This window comes from Hoplias malabaricus, chromosome 3, assembly GCF_029633855.1.
Source record: "Hoplias malabaricus isolate fHopMal1 chromosome 3, fHopMal1.hap1, whole genome shotgun sequence".
NCBI classification, from domain to species: Eukaryota; Metazoa; Chordata; class Actinopteri; order Characiformes; family Erythrinidae; genus Hoplias; species Hoplias malabaricus.
In genome coordinates, this window is record NC_089802.1 from 29,286,876 (window position 1) to 29,308,696 (window position 21,821).

The 21,821-nt window shown below is 40.9% G+C and overlaps 1 protein-coding gene across 5 annotated transcripts in view; it reads right to left on the reverse strand.

Annotated features, from left to right (window-relative positions):
• Positions 1-21,023, reverse strand: part of waplb (WAPL cohesin release factor b) — a 35,510-nt gene extending 14,487 nt beyond the window's left edge. The window contains exons 1-8 of one of the 5 annotated variants that reach the window (XM_066663671.1): positions 20,928-21,023; positions 19,050-19,128; positions 18,383-18,882; positions 10,868-11,549; positions 10,027-10,355; positions 8,757-8,875; positions 2,972-3,067; positions 1,607-1,771 (exon numbers count right to left, since the gene is read on the reverse strand). In XM_066663671.1, coding sequence (XP_066519768.1) covers positions 1,607-1,771; positions 2,972-3,067; positions 8,757-8,875; positions 10,027-10,355; positions 10,868-11,549; positions 18,383-18,860 — 1,869 coding nt within the window. In that variant the 5' untranslated portion in view covers positions 18,861-18,882; positions 19,050-19,128; positions 20,928-21,023. Of the gene's footprint in view, positions 1-1,606; positions 1,772-2,971; positions 3,068-8,756; positions 8,876-10,026; positions 10,359-10,867; positions 11,550-18,382; positions 18,883-19,049; positions 19,129-20,858; positions 20,907-20,927 lie in introns of those variants that run through there. The other 4 variants (XM_066663672.1, XM_066663667.1, XM_066663668.1 and 1 more) reach the window with 4 other exon arrangements.
• Positions 21,024-21,821: the final 798 nt, after the last annotated feature.

Consider the following 21,821-nt stretch of genomic DNA (forward strand, 5'->3'; position numbering starts at 1 on the left):
AAGAGCCTTTTCTCACAAAGCTCCTCAACTCTGGAATAGCCTTCCCTTTTACTGTTCGGGGCTCAGACACACTCTCAATCTTTAAATCTACATTAAAAACCTACCTTTTCAAACAAGCTTTTGGTTAATCATTCACTTTCAGGTTACTCCTTCTCTATTGGTGTTCGGGCTGGTTTTCATATTTTCACTGTTCTGTATTAACCCTGTCATACTACCATAGCTACAGCATTTTTAGTTAGCTCTCTAGTAACCGCTGTCTGTCGCTGGGTTTTCTTGCCTGACCCGTGGAAGCTTTTTTCGCAGGACAAATTTGCCCGTTCTTTACCATGACCCTACTAACCTCTATTTTTATTTGTTCCCTTTGTCTGATTTTCTTTCTCCCATCTCTCTCATGCTTTGAGATGTCCTGCTGCTCTCCAAGTGTTGCCCCGATCCAGCCCCTGTGTATCCTGTATAAGATCCTGGCCTTGTCTCATCTACACTATCATGCTTGGCCATGCTGTTTTATCTCAGATTAACTCTGCACCTAATTTTAACTCTCATAGAATCCCTGATCACCTCCTCCTTCATCAGACTCATACATCACTAATATCATCATCCTCATCATTTTCTTTTCCGCTTCTCCATCATCACTAAAACACTACATTTATATTACTATAACCCCTTCATCTGTCATCATTTCACTTTTACTTCTGTTCTCTGTTGTGTCTCCGGTGTCGACCCGAGGAGGATGGGTTCCCCCGAATGAGTCTTGGTTCCTTCCAAGGTTTCTTCCTCTCTTCCTGAGGGAGTTTTTCCTTGCCACTGTTGCCCCTGGTTTGCTCAAAGGAGGCTTGGACCCGGATCTTTGTAAAGCTGCTTTGTGGCGACTTTTTGTTGTGAAAAGCGCCATATAAATAAAATTTGATTGATTGACATTCCCTAATCACACTGAAATAAGACGCTCAATATTGCGCCACACTGCAGCAAATCTGGTGATTAAGCCTGACGCACCGTTAATGATGCCTCGCACAACGGATATGCAGACCCACAAGAAGATATAGGACCATTTCCAAGCTAAATAGTTACATAACATTCAGTGTGTGATAACATGCCAGTATCAGAGTGCAGAGAAATGGGCTATTCCTGGCTCTTGGCTGGGGACCAGTGGCCATCGCTCTAACGCCAACATAAAAAAAACAGGCAAAGGCAGCAGTAGGTGTAGCTTAATGATGCAGAGCTCTCTCCCATCTCACTCTGTTTTTCTCTGCCTACACAACTGCAGTGCTGTGATTTAGTTCTCCTCTGAGCTTTACTCAATGCCATTCCACTTCAGTATAGGGCTGGATGATGGGTTTCACAATACCTACCGCCTTTTGGTTTCAGCTGACATAAACTTTGTTGTATTTACACAGCACTGTAAGCAGATGTGAAAGCAGTGGAAAACGTCCCATGCTGGACTGCAGGTCATACTCGTTAAAAATTCTAAATAAAACCAGAAATCAAATCTCATTTACAAGAGATAGAAATCAAACCGCCAGCACTACCTCCACCATGGCTCAGATAAAACGAAGACATTAACAAACTCCTGCGTCACTAAAGCTGGACCAAACCCTGTTCGCCTCACCTCCTTGTGCTCCTTCCGACATTTCAGTGCTGTGACAATGTCCTGATAAGGCTCTGTGGGGATGGTCACTGACTTGATGACTTTGGGTGGTAAAGGAGGAGTTTTGAACACGCCTTCATCCTCTTTATGTGACTTTGACTCTTTGCTCACTCCGGATGAACCAGCCTGGGGTGAAAACAGTGAGCGACAGAAAGATATTGAAAACACAAGCTTTAAGCATTAATGCTGTTAAGGTTGATGGCTGCCACTACAATGACTCAGTTTCTCAAAAGTGCTAAGATGTGTGGGTGTATTAATATCAGTATGTGTTCTGAAGAAATAGCAGCATTTGTGCACATAATAAGTGAATTTAAAATAAGTAGAGCTTTCTATGTACAATGAAAGCAGTTTGTAATGGGAAATCTAAGCGATAAAGCACTCAACTGATTTATTATTTTTTTTAAACATACACTTACTCGACAGGTCAGGAATCTATAAAAGTGAATACACATCAATTTAAAAACCTCAAAATACTTAAAAGTGTATATGTATAATTGAGTGTGTGCCTATAGATGATAATGTTATAAAAAAAAAATGAGAGAGAGAATGAGAGCTGATGGTGCTCTGTTGATAAGAGGCCTTCAACAGCTGGCATTTGGTGCTGAACTAGCAAAACAACTAGCCGAGTCACTGAGATGTATACAGCAGAAGGGACTGCAGGAGTGAGTGTAGGTCTGGTGCACACACGCACACATTAAAAAAAAAAATAAATAAAATAAAAAATTTAAAAAAAGAGAATTAATTAATTTAACAGGTAACAAACACTAAAAAGCAGGAGAGCAAGTACAGTTGCTCAAGCATCATATTAGTCAACCTTTCTGAAATTCACTGATACCCAAAAGTTCACCATTAATATAGGCTGTACATATCCAGTTTTCTGTACTGTGATATATTTCTCTGATAATCAAGAGTTACTTTCAAAACCTGACGTTAAGTTTAGATTTTCTGGGAGCTGAACTCGGGGGGTGTTAAAGTAGAACAAAGTCAGCTCTGATCTGTCAGGAGATTAAACACAACGTTTAATTTCTAATTAAATCTCAAGTCTAACAAGTCCAAAAGTACTTTTGTCACTTTAGCGGTGATCAGATCATTACAACACCTTGTGAGTGAAACCCTGAAGGCACAGCTCGATTCTAACATATGGTGTTCACTAAAAAGCAGTACGTAATCATCTACAGCCTGAGCGCTTCACTTAGTAAGCGGAATTAAAAAACAAAACGGTAGAACAAACTGAGCATTAATGAATTAAAGCCAAAGATTAGACTTCATTGGACTGACTTGCTTTGACAGGCTTGTATTGTGTATTTGTGTGTATGAAGCACTCACCGGAGTGGCCTGTGATGCTGAGGGAGGAGGTGGTGGCAGCTCTTCTGCATCTGGGTGGTTCCAGTGTCTTGCATTATATACAGCCTTCGTTGGAGACTGCAACAAAAAAGAAACATTTAAACGGAGAAAGCAAAGCAAGCAAATCTGCATAAAGTTGGGCAATGAAATCAAGTGAAAGATAAAAACAGTTCCCTGATAAAACATTTAGGTATAAATTAATTAATGTAATTTATGAGCCTGTTGCGCCCAGTGCTACTTCACACCATACAAAGGTTGTTTTAATTGCCCACTTTTTAGATGCCAAATATCTCATGGACTTGGCTTGTAACTCACTCACTCATAGTTATCATGTTTAAGAACTGACCACAAGGGGATGCTATTGGGAAAAGCTAGCATTTTTTTTTTATTACTGCTCTAGTTTCTCTGTTCTTTCAACTGTTCTTTAATCTGCACATCTAGTGTGGACATCCACTGTCCACTTTATCAGAAACACCTGCCATGCACAATCAATCACTGGCCATTTCACCGGCTCAGTCTACCTTATCGCTCCACTGCATAGGTGTACAATTACAGACTGTAGCAAACCGGCTGCAGTACAGTTTATCAGCTCCCCTCTACCCCATTTATCACTGGTGAGTTTCTGACCACAGGATCGCTGCTGTCCTGATGTTACCAGGGTGGCAGGTCATTCTCAGCACAGCAGCGACACTTAAGTGTGTGTGTGTGTGTGTGTGTGTGTGTGTGTGTGTGTGTGTGTGTGTGTGTTGCTAAAGCTTTTTCACACATCAGTGTTCATCTGTGTCACTTTTTGGTTGAGAGTGGTCCATTTAAAAAAAAAAAAATCCAAATGAGCAGCTCAATGGTAAGAAAGTGACCACTGATGAAAGAACAGAGGAGGACAACAGCAACTAAGACTCTTAATAAAATGGCTAGGTATTAAGAAAATAAATTAGACACAATTAGCACAATTTGCGCAGCCACTGAAATGTTGCTATTTTATGCAATAAAATAAAATATTCTAATGCTTCGAAGTCCTTCAAAATCAACAAAACAGAATATTCATCGTGGTGTGACAATAAAACAACACCTCGATCAGCACTATAGCTTACAGTTCCCTCAGTATCAAATTGATTATATTCTTTTTGCACTTCTTCTTCTTAAATGTTTTGAGCAAAAATGGGCATCTGATGAAGCACACATTTGCTCAAAACCTCACATTAGAGCAGATCTTGGGAGCTCTGGTGCTTGAGTGCTCTGACATTTTAGTTCAATGTCAGTTTGCTCAATTACACATCAAGAACCATCAATCTGCAAAAAAAAAAACTGAAAAAAATAAACCGCCCTGTATATTCAGTTGCAAAAACTGCAGCGGCATTAGCTGAGTCCATTCCTTTCCTGTCCAAACTATTAACGAGACTCTAATTAAAACTCAGGCCGGCCACGTCCTTCCCCTTGTTTGCATAGGCCGAGCACATCGGAGCTCAGGTCGTTAGTCTCGGCGGGAGAGCATTTAGGATCCGCTGCAGGACACGGGGTCGGTAGAATCACAGATTAAAATCTGCAATAGATGCCAAACCTACTCAAACAGCAGGATGCGACTGGAGACGAGCAGCCAAGCTGAACAGAGAGGAGTCGGCAGGGGGAATAAGGCACAACCTGGCAACCGAATCGGGATATAAGCCCGGGACAGCGGGTAGACCTGCAGCTGGGTTATTAATAAAAATGAAAAGCAAGAGAGAAGGGCATGGGCTTGGCTCTAAAACGTTGGTCTTTAGGAGGCTGTTTTCATTTACAGTAATTAACTAGCGTTCCTCTGGCTAGCAGGGAGCGAAGGACCGGCTCAAGTGCATTTCATGGGTTGTGGTGACTTGGAACACACTTCTAATCTCAGCTTAAGCCGTGCCAAGCAGGACCTCGGATTTACAGAGGTAGGGAAGCCATGGTCAAACAGCAACAGTAATACTGCAGAAAAACTTTACAAGTTACATGATAATGGTTGGCAATTATTATTAAACATTATTTCAGGTTAAAGGAAATGTAAAGGATTTGGGGAAATACTATCCTCACAGCAAAACAACAACCACCTTTCCCCTTTTTATAAAAACTGTTGAACATAAAATCTTGAATAACACTTGTGTAAAATGGCTTAAAACAATAGATTTGAATTTTGGACAGCATTGTTGTTTATTATATTGGGTCATGTTGTAGTTCATACTGTGTACAATTAATTGTGCCAATCCATTAAACTTCAAGAGTCATTCTGTCACAAGGTCAGAATGTGTATGTGTAGGAACGTGTGAAAGGTTGTTCACTACCAATTATCACAAACCCTTTCCCTAAAACACCATGACGATGACCCTGGGGCTCTAATATTTACATTTAAAGAGGATGGTATATTGGACAAGGTTATGTTTGAGACATTTCACACCAGACTTCTTTAAGAATTCAAATGTACATGAAATGGGATTGACCTGGACACTGACTTTTCTGCAGTTCCTCAGTGACCACTGGTGGCATTTCATCTGGACTTAAGGGAAGTAGGTTATCTTGAGTAGACTGAGTTAAAACATCCTCAAATCAGAACAAAATGAAACTGATACCGTTGAACCTGACTGGTTTATTTAAACAAATATTTGGAAAGTGAAGGAATTCAACAACTTTTGAAAATCAAGTTTTCCACCATTTAATCAAATTACAATGGATAAAATAATGTCCCACCTACTTCACATTAAGGAAATAAAATGCTGTGAGACCTCCATTTCATGCTGAGTACTATTGTAGTCCTATTCACTGAAATTAGTTCATTTAGTTCTAGACAGCTTGAGATTAATCTTTGATTTGAAGAACTCCTCTCTTACAGAACAATATAGACGAATAATAAAATACTTTCTACCAATTTCCTCCCCACGATCCACTCTTCCTGAGAAACAAACCCACACAAACACAGATCGTCAATCAGTGCAACAGCTGAATGAGCTGAACTGCTGAGTCAAGTGGAGCAAAATTATCAATAGTCAAGTGCTCTGTATGCATTAGCAGAGACTGATGGTGGTTCTGCAATCAAATATTATACTGCAAATCTTTAATAGCTGTCCTAATGATTTAGCCAAGCTGTAAAAGTGATTAAAAGGTGAAAAGTTGACGATGGCCAACACCTGTGAATCTAGATGCAGAGAAAAACTGGCTTGTTCCCAGAAATAATGCTGCATGCGAAATACGAACGAAATTACCTTTAAGCGCTGAAAATGAGTCATTACTAAGAGTCATAAAGCAGCAGTCATAAAACTACGCTTTGGAAAAAAAACAGGAGAGGGAAAAAAAAAAAAAAAAAATACACACACAAGAGGGTGTAATCTATCCACCTTGGTGCTGACCGTAGAAAGCCACTAGCTCTCCAACATTCACCACCCACTGTGAAATGAAGGACTGAATGAGAACTTGGCAAACAAGACCATGATGAACCCACAGCATGGAAAGAAAATAAATGGCAATGACCAAAAAAAGCCCTACAGCAAATATGACCTCTGAAAACATTAAAAAAAGAGCAGAGCCAGAGAGAGATAACTGAGAAAGTCATAGCTCTGCCTCTGAAAGAAGGCAGCGATATACCCAAGCAGCGGGATATAATTACTAAGACTGAGGAGGGAAAAACACTGAAGGATGATGGTGAAGAGTTATGGACAGAGACAGGGGGCATGGACCTGACCAAGCTGGACCACAGCAGAGCTGCAAAGAATAAATACAGCAGAAGGTTTGAGCGAGGGAGGGAAACGGAGGACAGGGAAAAAAACAACAACAAACAGTGGAGGAAGGATAGATGTTCCTATATGTATGATTCATTTAAGGCCTCGACTCCCTTGGTGCAGCCGTTAGAAGGGCAGTGTGGTTTCTGACAACGTATTGTGTGAGCGAAAGATTGAAAAGATCAGAAGTTCACAAAACATACATTTTTGTGTTCAGACAAGTTGGGAAAGTTGGAATGCCGCAGTTACATTTTGACTGGTTCGTACGCATTGCTCAGGTGCCACACTGCGCACTAGAACCAGGAGTGAACCTGCGACCAAGGGCTTTTAAGGTACCCCACCAACTCTCCTTCCTTTTCTCTCCTCTCCACCGACCACTGGTGAACCAGAGATAGGTCAGGGGTCCCCAAGGATCACTGAAGCATAAGACAGAGGAGGCTAGCCCATTAGGGCTTTCAAAACCCTCATGTTAACTGACTGTCCTTCCCTGGAAACACACAAGACGTACCACTTTGGAGATACTCAGACTAAAACACTACTGCCATAATTAAGCCTTCAGATCTTTACACTCATCCATTTCTCCTGTTTCCAACACATCTATTTCAATGACTGGTAGTTAAGCTGATGCCCCATATATCCCAAAAGTCAGTGCCATTGTAAACAGATATGCGCTTAACCTGTCATTAATTTTAATCTCGTCACTGGTGTAAATAAGTGTTCAGCCCAAATAACTGGGTATGGTATGAGTTATTAGAAAGTGCACATTGAGAAAATGTGACCACAAATTCATTACTGCATCCTACCACACAAGCAATCACTTTACCATCAAAAACACCCCAAAGAATAAACATTTCCACACTCCATCTGGAGTACAGTTTCTTTTTTCTTTTTAAACTCAGATGCCACCACCACTGATTCAATGCCGAAATGTTAGGGGGACACACTAACCCTAAAGACTTCAAACATTTTTTTCTGGGGGCGTCACATTGAAAGAGAAAACCACAGGAGCTCGGACACAGTGCTGCTAAGCCGTCTACTGCAAAGGTAAGGCAAGTCCTGGGACAAGGGTGCGTTTGTTTGGCACTCAAGTTGTTACGTAATTGGTGGTCTGCAACACACCTGTCAGCTGCATACAATTCCTTATACTAGTGTGTGTGTGGGGGTATGTATATATAAGCACCATTAGAAATTGTCTGCTGTTGTAGAATATATTATCATGTGTACATTTCAACTCAAAGCTTTCTATAAAAATAACAGCAAGCAATTCAAAGAGCTAATGATTTCTTACAATAGCAACATACATTCTACAATCAGGAAGTAGACTATATAAAACTAAATCTAAAAGAAACACAGTGAGCAAATTCTGAGCCTAAAATAGTGGGTAATGTAAATAAACCGTAAGCCAAAGAAGTGCCTATTCTTAAATATTATAAACGGCAACGAATATGGTTTGTTGTCTTTATACAGGAAAAATAACTAAAACATTCATCTCAAAGCCGCTTCCTTAAACAGGATATATGAAAAAAATTAATCCATATTCAAGGCACATGTGTTGCAATAAATGTTTCTACAGTATTATCATCAAGATATTAAGAATAATAGCTGTGATTCTGATATTCAGATTATGGCATGACCACAAACTTAATCCAGAGATCAGAGCAAAAGCAGGATAACATCAATCACCAAAAAAACTTCTGACACACACCAACAGGGAAGAGAGTGCAGCACATTAACGTCATCTAAGGCAGAAGATGAGAGATGACAAACCCTTCCCGCTGGGCCCGCCGCTCAATCCTCTCTGGATGAATAATCCAACAAGAAGTCAGGTCTGATTAGAATTTGCAGTTTAGGATGCACTGAATATTTGTTTTTCTGAGCTGTGCCATCAAGATGGAGTGTCAAAACCAGCTTGACTCTGCCTTTCCTTCAGGGTCTTTGGAGAAGGGCATGAGCCAGCCACAGAACCTCATCTTTCTTGTGGGAAAAACACTGGATAAATAAAAACTCTGAGAACTGGTTGAGCAAAAAAGACACTGTCTTACCCGTTTGGGTCCGCTGAAGATTTTTCTGCTCTCCTTTGCTTTCTCCTGGGGTTTGACCTGAGGCTTCTTCAGTGCCTCTGACATGGAGCGAAAGTTCACCTCAGGGGCCTCCAGAGGGTCTGAGAAGATGCATTTTACAACACAAGCTTTACGAATACCAGTAACATTCAACAGGGCATCCATTAGATGTGTAACACAAAGAAAAGTTTTACAATATTACATAATTGTTGGAACAAGCGCTGCATTTTTTTCCTTGTCTGTTGTTAGGGCAGCTAGCATTTTTAAATCTGTAAAAACAATGAGTAAGAAGATCTTCGTGAATGGAGCAAATTCACCTTCAGTGACTGAACCCCATTTTTTTATTCCTTTAGGATGAGACAGAGTGGCATCTGTGATCCAGATCTAATCCTCCAATGTCAGTACATGATCTCACTCATTTTCCTCATAGTTGAAGGCAATCAAATCTCCACCACAAATGTTCCAACAATCCAGTTTAAAGCCGTCCCAGCAAAATATGGAACTTATCCACTTCTTGGCACCAACACTACTCCTCTAGCCATTCCATTTGGAAAATTTGGTACCTGGTACTAAAACTAAACCTTTCAGAGCGTTGATCAGACTTGTTATTCGTGATGAAAATGCAGACATCCATCACAAGCTTGCCATCTAAAATGTCCAAGCCACAGCAGAGATCACATATGGTTTTTCTCCGACTTTCAACGGCAGCTCGGAAAATTACGGTGTGGTCTTTCCACACACTCTTAGTATTGGTGGCCGATGAAAAAAATCTAACGAGAATTTTAAAAAAAATTTAAAAATAGCCTCCTGTCCTGGCGGACATGTGTTCAGTACCAAACAAAAGCACTCAAATACAAAATGAGTGGTTCCTGCTTTGCGATGTCACTAGTTACATTTCAGTGGAGGAACCATGTAGTTGGAAAAAAAATGAACCAGGGACAGGTACACAAGCTGAGTAATGTAGATGACCATGCAGTGGAAAGGCACCAACAGAATTTGTTGACATAGAACAGGAGAACAAGCTCCCTATGAATGTGTGTGTGTGCAAATAAGCCCAGGAGTCATGACCAGAGCTTGAGAAACAATAAAAAGCCAACAGACCAAACAGAACCAGCAAGAGAAGAATACCAAAAACTCCACCCCTGTGTAAAACATGTCTAAAAAGGGCTTAAATTTCACCTCTGTGTTCCACAACTAACACAACTTCCCCACTGTATGCGGGCAGGTCTGTGTATTTAGAGCTCATACTGACCTCGCCGGAGAGCAAGTCTCTGACCTGTGCTGCTGCTCTGGCTCTCCTGAGACAATCGAGGCTGAGGGCTGTCTACACTGGACTCTATAGAAACCTCTGCCGGAGCAGCCGCAGCGGCCATGGCCTTCCTCTTTGCCCTCCTCCTCTCAGCAGAGCTCTCTTCATCGCTGTCGCTTTCGCTCAGGTCGTCAAAGCCAAAATATTTGATCTTGTAGTTAGATGTGCCTGAGGAGGTTGGGTCGCCTTCCTCAGTAAAAGTCTCTCCATCATCGAAGCCGAAGAGCTCCAGCTTACTGTCCTTCTTGGATTTGCTTAGAGTGGGTCTGGACCTACTTTACCACAAAATAAACAAAATTACATTTAGCGAGTACGATACGAAATAAGTCCTGTGTAAAGAAGGCCTATCTGAGTGCCTTTAGGACACAAGTATAAAAGAAAATACTGTTCAAACTCAGGCCAGAAGTCTTAATACTTTTTAAATAGTACATTGCATTTACCTTGTTTTTTGCTATAACACCAGCCAAGTTAATGCTTAGGTCTGGCAGCGATTAACATGTGACTTTAAACTTAGCGGTGTACAAAATTGACCAGTTCAGCCTGTATTACATTACAAGTGCACAGGGGGTGACTGTCAGTTTAGCAGTCTTAAGAAACTTCAGAACTTTTGACAAATGTTGGCAAAAAGCAAGCCTATTTGGCCCTTAAAAATCAATGCAATAACCTTAGCTTATAAAATTTGGACAGCCCATTTCAGGTTGGACAAATCTGAGTGCTCTGCCATCACATGAAATACAGTTATATGAAAGAAACCAATTAAAGAACCATGGAGGAGATATATTACCTGACAGCTTTGGTCTCAGTTTCAGATTTTTTCTTCAACCTCCCGACTTCTCCAGGATCTGGTGCTGAAGTGTTGGACATAAACTCCTCCATGTCTCTGTCCATGGAATCCTGGATGGTGACGTTGCACATAGACACAGAGGACGGGTGCAGGACCGTGAAGTCTCTCGTTCTGCCTCGGCTTGCTGTCTTACCCGTACTGTCCCCACTACTGCTTTTCAGAGAGTTGCCGTCCAACGGTCTTCCGAAGCCGTCCAAACCCCCGAGCTGCTTTCCTTTGTTGGATCTGCAGTACGTCTTGCAGTTGGAAGCCCTGAGGAGTGACTGAGAGTGGTCCTCTGATTCTGAGGGCTCCACAGGGACCTCAGAGTCCCCCTGGCCCACCTCCTCAATGTGGGTCTCCGTAGGGGGCTTTGTCAGGATGCTGCTACTGCTGCTGCGTCCGTAGCCTCCAGAGGTCCACGTGCTGGATGGCAGGTCTCTGGATGCGGCGCGGGGGGGCGTAGAGTGGGCCCCCAGCCCAACCACAGCGCTCCAGGCATCGAAGGAGTCCTTATCCTCAGATTTCTCTGACTTCAGAGTCGTGGTCTGGGCCAGGGGCTTGCGGTCGCTCTCTGAGGCATTCTTGTACCATGAGTAGCTGTGGCGCTCGTTGTTCTCACTGGACCAACTGTAGGTTTTACCTAAAAGAAGGAAGTGGGCAGTAAGAGCCGGTCAGAAGAGATGGTAGTTAGGGTTAGGATTATTATATACATTGTTCCTATTGACAGGAAGCAGCCAACATGTACAAATATCCATTAAATCAAATCACATTTTCAAAGCAGAAAGGAAATTATAACATGTCATTAAGAAACTATTTCACAAACAACAACTGACTGATCTCTCAGCTGATCACTCTGCTTGGTGCTGGAAAACATTGTAGAAATAACGACGGGCATAAGCAAGCATAGGGAAACATGAGACTTTGATATGAGATAAAAGCATTTGCTACTCAGGTTCGCAACCTGCATCAAAGCATATCTTGTTCTTATATTTGCTTTTGTTTTTCAGTATTTTTGGCAATAAACAAGAAGGCAGATTTACACTGGTTTAATTAAATGACTTATGATCCTTGTTTACATTCACCCAGTGTCTGTGCGTGGGCTGCTCAGCAGAAAAATATATATATATTTAATGACAAATCTTGGCTATTTATAGATATCAAAGATTAAATAACATTCTTATTCTGTACTGTATTCAGAAACCTTTATGCACCTGATTTTTAAAGCAGACTAAAAATATTATTATAATAATATACTCATATTGTGAGTGTGAATGTGTTGGTTTAACCCTTTCCAAATCTCTCCTTGAGGCAGTCCAGTATTGTTTGAATCTTATAATACCTACTTTTATTGGTTAAAAAATACTTGTTATTAACTGCGCTATTGATTAAACAAATCCATATGATCCAGAAAAACACCTGGAAACACACTTTTACTGTGTTTTACATTTTTATACGTTTTAACTGCATTTCTGTTTTTGCATTTACAATAATTGGATATGAATTTATACAAGCAGATTTTAGGTGCCCAATTTTTTTTAAACAGTATGGTTCATATGTAAACATTTGCATACCTATATATGCACAAATTGATTTTTTATTTTTATTTTGTGGAACTGTTGCAAAAAAAACTAGTGATCTTTGCATTTAACTGGAAATGAACAAACACAATGAAAATCAGATAGCATTCTTCCTTTCTACCTCTGTCACCCCTCTGACAAATAAGGAAACAAAGTGTTTCCTTATGAAACACTCCTCAGTCTGAAAATTAGACACGGTTGTGTATGATTATTCACTCTGAAAATACAAATCTCAGGTAACCACTTTAACATTTTACCAACCTTCGCATACTTGATGTTCCAGGCACAGTTAAAGGGGACATACGATGACTAATGATCACTTTTTCAACACATTGGTACATTCATTTACAAGTTTAGAACTCCTTCCAAACCTGACACCTCAAAAGACCACCCAGTCACTTTTTTGTGGGATCAGAAACAAGCTGTTCTGATTCTGTGCCACTTCTGCTGTCAAGTGCAGAGTCTTTAGGACTGCCCCGCCACCTTGCCAGAGTCTTTGTACTCTCACATAAACACGGGTCTGTGAGTGTAAAGACGAGGTTAAACGCAGCAAAACAGGGACAAGCGCAAAGATATCAGAGCATGGGGGGGGGCAGGAGGAGGAGAAGTGAGCGAAAACAGCTAAAAAAAATAACTTCTGCTCCTCACTGCTGTGCCCTCAGGTCAGGGTTAACAATGAGTGGCTCGTCATCGTTTACAGGAACAGGCGTTGAAACCAGTCGTTCTGAAACAGGATGTTTATATGGGGAGAATGCTGCTGTGTTTTTAATTCTTGTGTTATTTTGACCAAAGCAAATGACATTTAATAAAGACCCCACAATTGTATTAACTTGTGGAAAATGGGGTATAATATTTCCCCTTTAAAGAAGATGATTACTAAATCATTCAGTTAAAAAACAACATCACTGTTTTAGTAACAGACATAGTTAACTAAAACACCAGAAGGTATCACAGAATGGAGAAGAATCACGGTAGAAACTTTTGATCCACCTCCAGACCACCTTTTGCCCTTTGCCTCCAAGGACTGAGTATTACAGCTCAGAGGTCAAACCCAGCTTAAATTCTCCCAGTCCCCAGACAAACCCAAAACAACAATTAGCGCCTGCCAGACAAGACAAGGCCTGCTGGGTCGGCAGTCTGACTAACAACATCAGTCTCTGCTGGTAACGTAGCAGTCGCCCACCACAGCACAAACTGCAATCGTGCCCGTTCCCCATGGCATTAACTAAAAGCTGGGCGGAAGGGCAAAGAACTTCAGAACAGTATAGCTAATGATAGCTGTGAACAAAACCTCTGCCATGCAAAGCATCAAAGCATGAAGTATCAAGGAGAGAAATGGAGACGTTACCGTTAAGGCTGTTGAGACCAAAATCCGGTTGCAAAACACCTCTTACACAATTTATAGGTTATATCATCTGCTTCACAATTAAGAGAACTCTGAGGGCACAATAAATTTGATGAGACGTGTGATAAACTACAAGAGGTTGACATTTTCAATTTGGAGTGTGTGTACAATCTGTGACTAAAGATAGGGCAATATTCTCTTGCCATTGGTCTTGCAACAGAGCAACATTTTCAAGTTTTGGGATTACAAATGTGTACACGACTGAGTGAAGTGAAAATTAGATCACATTTTCTGATATTTTACATGTCATATGAATCGCAGAGCTCGCTTTATATACTCTACACAGGCTGGTTTAGCCCAGGTTTATGCTCAAACTCACTTTCACTGCCCAAAATGATTCTTTCTAATAAAACAGACAAACAATTAACTTGTAAGTGATGTTAAAAGGGTGTAATCATCATATACTATTCTCCCCTCTCCAGCCACTTCAATCTAGGGCTGGACGATGTGGCCAAAATTTATATTTCTTAATTTAATTAGCTACAATATAGATCCTATATCAATATAAATATAAAAGCCACAGCAAAACTGCCAAGAGCAAATGAGAAACATGATATTACCAACAAACCTCTTGGCTTTGTCAATATTAACATTTTTAAACTCATTTTAAAATGAGTGCTGAACTGACGACAGCATCCTGTAATGAACGTCAGTCAGTCACAGAGGCTGAAAAATATTGTACATTGAAATATTGAAAACATAATTACTGAAGCATTTTTTATTGCAATATAAACGTATCTTGATATTGAATTACTGCCCAGCCCTATTTCACTCTGAGGTTTAATTTTGATCAGTGCCTATGGTTAGAGTGAAGATGGCAGAAGTGAAATGAGAAAAGACTGAACAAGTTTTGCCTACAAATGTTTATGTGCCTACTAAATAATGACCTCGTTAAAGGAGAAATTTAGACAAGGCATCACACTCAGGCAAGCTCCCATCTGTTCGGAATAATAAATACATGAGGAATGCAAAATGAGTCTTTTGTAATCCCAAACTTCACATAATCCTGTTCTCCGCTTTGACTCCTAACACACTCAGAGTTACAGTTCTCTTTCAGACGGGGAGGCACCAATGCAAATGATCTGATAATAATTTTCAATAACACTAATTTTTAATACCCACGAGTAAGAAAAGCATCCATTTTGGATGAGGCCATTAACCATTACCTGCTCCAGTGATTAATATTGATGCTGACATGCATTGTGTGTTCTTTGCAATTCAGGAAATATTTTGTGCTTTAAAATCAAAATTAAAAGCAAAGGCAAACACAGGAATCTCACAAAAGGAATCTCACTTGTGAGAACAGATAAGCTCATTTTGCAGTTACAGCTCAGCAATTCATTTTCACAACAGATTATCTACAGGGTCCATGAATACATCTGAAGCCAAGACCATAAACTGGAATGTAACGCAAAGCTTTAGTCAAGTACAAAAAAAAATAACATTAATATTTGGCTTATGGGCTCCTTCATGCTAGTGCAAATAAAATGCCTTCAGTATCAAATAATGCGAGACAAACCCCAGGATGCACACTTAGCTTTCTCTCGCTTGCTGTCATGTCACCAAGGAACATCGCATTAGACCTGGATTCCAGCATGATGTGTACACTGAAAACATTCCTCAGTTTAAAAAACACTGTTAATGTTTATCATGTCAATATTACTCCTCAAGACCACTGAGGTGCTTGGTTAGACAGGCAAATTGTGATCTGCAACAGCAACATAGCACTGTAGGCTTCTCCCTTCAGCATTTAATTGGGTCTTCATAGAAAATCAAAGAGAATTTTATATGAGTACACTCATAATCCAGAGTTAATGTTGTCACTCTGATCACATTTCCACTCAAATGTACTTCGGGAAAGCTCCCATGATTAACTCATCTTAAATATCACAAGATGCACTATGAATGATGTTTGACTAATGATTTAGGATTCAAGAGGATAAAAAAAAATATTTTCAGTGCATTAGCACATACATTTGAGTATCTGGAGCATCTATGGACCCACACACTGTGAAACAACATCATCCAGTCGGTTTTATGTTGTCTGCTTAAGTCAGAAAGCATGGGATAAATATGCTTTTCTGATTTTACTCCACATCTGGAACAGTAACTTCAGTGTTGTCCTACCCCTTCATCTGAGTCTCTCTAGTCAGAGTGCAAAAAATGTTAAAAGGAGCAAAACAAATGCAGAGAAATAAGAGCATTGTGTAAAAACCGAGAAAAACAGAATTGCGAAGAAAGAAAACCAAGAGAAAACGGTTAAAAACCAGAGCTTCTGCTCCTTGCTCTTCACTGCTGTACACTCGTGTCAAAGCATGTCACAGGCGTTTCTTTAAAACCCCAGAACCATGTTAATTTACTGAAAAATTTTCTTATTTTTCCCCATTTTATAACTTAACATATAATCACATGGTTCAACAGGTTACTTTGGAAGGAGCAAGCGCTGACCAAGAATATTGCAAGTAATACAGTAATCTACATTTGAAATCACTCTACTAACAAAACACTACAATTTAATTAAACACAAGCTATGCCAAAAGGTTTGGCAAACTGTCGTGAGCCTTGAGATTTGAGTTCAAACACGGGTCCGACGTCAAGCTTGACTGGACCCTAAATGTTCTCCTATTATTAACAATGCTTCCATCGGTGTTCTCAAACTGGGCTTCAGCTAATTGACGACTCAATCAGCCATATAATTATCTCAGACTCCGGAGGGGGGACCTGACAGATATTCCAGTTATGGAGTGGAAATGTAAAATAAGGCCATGAGAGACCCATTTCTAGGTCTACTAAGTTTCCCAGACTCTGCACTTCTGGCCCTTTACCATCAGTCTGGAAGCATAAAGGCTTCCAAAAGATGACATGCACCTCACTGCTACTGACCGTTTGAGCAGAGAGCTGAACGGTCTTAACTCTAAAGTAACTCGTGCAATAAAAAAATTTGAGGGAATTATTAACTTCATGCTGTATTATGCGAGTATGGATAGTCGACGTAGGAGGTTATAGCGACATGACAATGTTCACTGTTATGATAATTTGCCTGTGAATATTGTGGATATAGTCAGTAATTACAGGGAAGGTGCAGGTTTCATTTAAAAAAATAGAGCAGGATCAATCCTTATTAATACTACCTACAATTTGTGTCATAACAATGTCTCGTATCATGAGGTTATACTATTAACAGAAATGGCCAATCCCTAAAATAGAGGACAAACACCGTCCTAATCTTCTGACTGCTTCGCCAAGTACTAATGCTCACAGTTAATGAAGACAGGACCCTTGTGCTATCCTTAGGCATAACCGTATTCAGATAGTGACATGCTGGGCATCAACTCCTACTCTGTGCTCAGAAATGAACACTGAAGGCTTATCAAGAACACCTGCTGCTTCAAGACAGCGCAAACTCCATGGCAAACCAGTGTGATGCTGCCAAACATGCCACTTCCTGTCAGGGAAAAGTCACAGTGAGCCACAGAGGGTTCTTAGATGCGCCTGACACTCCCTGAGCTCACCATGTTCGGCCGTGATCCACGACAGCCACCTGTCAGTCTGACAGAGCCCTTTTCCCTGCAGGTACACACTCTGGTGACAGCCAGGAGTGCCTCTTCAACTGCCTGAAGTTCCATGGAGGAGATTTCTGCCGTTCTAAGGTTTCTGAGCCGTGCCTGACATATATTCAGAGTCAGATGGGTTTAAAAGACAAGTGACGATCTCTAAAGCCTTGAGGTTACCTTCACAGCTGGTTTATCTCTGAGATATATATATATATATATATATATATATATATATATATATATATATATATATATATATATATATATATATATATATATATATAGTGCTGTGACTGTTTAAATGACTAACAGCACAACACAAGAAAAAATAAACCCTTGTTACCTAAGAAGAGACTTAATTCACTGTCTGTAACCGCTCATCCAATTCAGGGTCGCGCTGGGTTCAGAGCCTATCCAGAATCACTGGGCACAAGGAGGGAACACACCCTGGAGGGGCCGACACATTCACATACATTCTGACACTTCTGAGTCGCTTCGCTAATCCACCTACCATGTGTTTTTGGACGCTGGGAGGAAACCCACACGGACACAGGGAGAACACACCAAACTCCTCACAGACAGTCACCCAGAGCAGGACTCGGTCCCACAACCTCCTGGTGCCTGGAGCTGTGTGACTGTAACATTACTTGCTGCATCAATGTGCCACCCAATTAGTACAGTTGCAGAATTTTAAGTTAAAACTACTACCTAGTGTATTTTTAACTGAGAAAGACAGTGTAAACTAAAGCCCAATTCAACTTCTCAATTTTAGAAGACAGTGTGCACTACACCGACAGCTTCAATCATATGCAACAGGTAGGCCCTGTTTTCACAACGCACACAAAGAAAGCACCACTCATTATTCAGTAAAAGGTCCTCTGGTGATGATTAGAAACTGGAAAATGTCTCACATTTTCTACCACAAGGTCCAACTCACCTGTCGTCGATCCGCTGAAGATCCTCCCTGCGTCCTCTGGGACCCGATGGGCACCCCTGTCACTGCTTAGAGTAGATAACGTCCGGCTTGGGGCCACAGCCTCAACGCTGGCCGGCTGGCTGACTCTGCTGTTGGGCTCCAGAGTCAGGCTGGCCCTGGACACTTCCATGGACGCCGGCCTGACAGAGGAGGACACTTTAGGCTGCGCCACATGGCGGGAGGTGACTGGCTTTGATTCTTCATCACTGTCGAACCCAAACGGATCCTCAGAGCCGTCGTCTTCCGCAAACTTGGGCCTTTTGGTCCGATCAGCCTGATCTGCCTTCAGGCTGGGTCTTTTGGAGCCCACCTGAGCTTTGTAGGTGGTTTCGCCCCATTTGGTGCTGAGCGTGGCCCTTTTATTGGAAACAACTTCATCAAATTTGGAGGACCCGTCCCCTGCCTTGCGGCTGTAGGTTTTCCCAAATCTTGACGTCATTGTAGCATCCGTTTCATATTCTCTGCAAAGACACAGACAGTTGTCAACAAGTGGCTCAGTTCACTAACCTTGGTCTTTAAACCTGAAATTTAGCTCTAAATCTGACGACCAATTGGACCCAACTAAACACTTTATAGATGCCGTTAATAAGCAGAATGATCTCCAGGAGGAGGGCATGTGACCACTCACATTCACTATAAATGAGTTCATCCAACAACACTGATGGTCAGTTTCCAAACGTTCCTAGAGATTACGCCTTCACAGCATTCTGAATGAAGAACAGTAATTAGAAAGAATGTACAATATCAGTTTCATATTAATAGTCGCCGATTTTTGATGAAAATAGATATTTAGATTTAACCAATAGCCAAAGAATCCAATGAAAATTCCATGTAATGTAAACCAAGTGTATTTAGTACATATTTCAACTTTTATTTTTCATAAATGATTATGTATCTGCGAAAGTCTCATTACAAACACTATATATCTGCACATTCCCATTATCCTCAGAACTCGCAATCCTGAACTAGGCTTAATCTCTGAGCAGAAAACCAAACCTCAGGAAGAGAACGGTCTACCATAGTTTTGACTGAATAAGATGTTAAAGTAGCTGTCAAACTAAGCAAACAAGTGCAACCTGTGATATTTTTTAAATGTGTTATTAGAGTTATGCAAAGTACTACTCATTTCAAATGTGTCCAAGAACAAATACAACCTACACAACAACAAATAAGAGTAGGAACATGAAGAGCGTACAATGTGAGAGCCATCATGAAACCCTGCTGGGTGCTGGTTTCAAAGTTAAAGAACCAAACTCTGTACTCACAGTAACTCAATATCCACATCTTGCATCATTGATCAAGATATAATAAAACTTGTTTGTAAGCAGCACTGAGCTCAAAACCATCCATCACCAAGACATAGGACAACCAAACACACCAAACCAACATCAACACATTATACAGATCAGTTTTCTAAAGACAATGTCGATAGCTTCCTCAGAATATCCTTCATGCTTCTTAATGATTGTTACTGATCCACCTTCGACTCTTACAATCATAATCTCCTTCCCACAAGTCCATATTTATAATATTCACTCCAAAATATGACCCTCGGCTTGACCTGGGCAATGAGAAAGAGCCTTGATTTGACCCAGCATCCACTTGTTTAAAGTCTTTTCTGCCCAAGATGCATTGTTAATTCCTCCATCAATAACAACCGGGTTATATATTCACTGTCCACAGATAATGGACTGCTATTAACCATAGTGGACACTTCTCATTTCTAAGTGCTGCCACTGCCACACAGCAATAATTCACATGGGTTCATGTTATAACCCAGTAAGCTTTTTTTATTCACTCTATCGCTCTGTAGAGCTCCAATATGCAATGTATGAATGTGACTTTTTTTTGCTGGGCGTTTTGGAGTAAAACCACGATAAACACGGGACAAAACAAAAACAAAGCAGCTAGCACTCAGCCTTAGCAGCACACTGCTTGGCTAACAGTGCCTGGCTTCAAGGATTAGCAAAACAAACCGGCGCGACGAGGAACGAATGGCGTTTCTGAGAAACATATTCAATAAAAATCAATAAAACATGCACTAAATAACCACAACAAGGCGATAAAGACGACGTATTAACGTTTCCCACACTTCACGGGCGACGCTAGGACACTTGAACGTTAGTAGCTTATCAGCGTCAGCTCGTTAGCTTTAAGCGCTAAACAGCTTGGCTACGGAGATTTTACAAAATGTTTTACAAGTGAACTGATACATTAACCACGATCACACGACACTGGCAACGGAAATAATGCCGTTTAAGACGGTTATGCCGTTTAATTACAACGTAATTTCTCTAATTACAGGGTTCTTAGCATTAGCCTTTCGCAGCGCGTGACCGGGCCGCTAAGCCAGCGCGCGCCTGGCCCGTAAGAAATCAGCGGGAATACTCTCCCCAAGATTAAACACATATTCCGCGAACCGAGCCGCGGCACCAACCCGGTCCGAGTCGCCGCTCCGGGTTTAATGTCGTAGATTAAAGCCATACTCCCTCCGCTTTTCACCTACATTCTTATCTCCGATTGTTTCGGCCTCCATCCGAGCACCCCCTCCCTTGCCCTCTCACTCTCTACTTCACGGACGCCGGCCGGCACTGTCCAATCAGAGACCGCGCTCTGGCGTGACACTGAGATGATTGGTCTCGGCTTTTCGGTGCCTACTGGGAAATGTAGTCCATGTTTAGCGATATTGTAGTCCAAAGGGAAATGTCACCAAAACTTTTGTTCAGCTTCACTTTCGAGATGTAAACAAAGTCATTCGGAGTGAAATGGAAAGACCCTCAGACCCTATTTTTTTAAAAGTGGTTAAAGTAGTAATGAGAAAATTCCTAGAGAGTATTTTATGATTAATTGCAAAATTACAATTGGCATATACTCTACTGGTGGCATTACCTTAAACATACTTTAAATGTGTACTAGGTGATTATATTCCATGTCCTTACTGTACAAATAAACTGTAAACCTTATTAAAACATGGTCAATTCAGCACTGTTTGAAAAAAGCGCATTTTGGGCAGGAGTGGCTGTATTTGTGGATGTGGTTCACCTGTTCGGCCCCTGGAGGTCGCCTTAAATAAATCAGACACAACAAATTCATAAGGCTTGGGAATGACATAATAAGGTGTTGGGTGAGATATTTAATATGTTGGAACTGGATATTTAATAAGTCATTCCCATTTTTACTGAGTTTCGTGCATTATTACAATATTATTTGCAAGCCTTATAAATTCCTACCCTCCTTCAAGAGTTACATAATGCAGTTTCTGCAGTGCTGAACTAGGAGTAACAACGACAGAGGCTCTGTTCTCACTCTTACAGCTCAGTGGAGCATCACTATGATTTTGAAGCTGTAAATGTAAGGCAAAAATACTACCTAGTGTTCCTTGAAGTTCTTTAGACGCCTG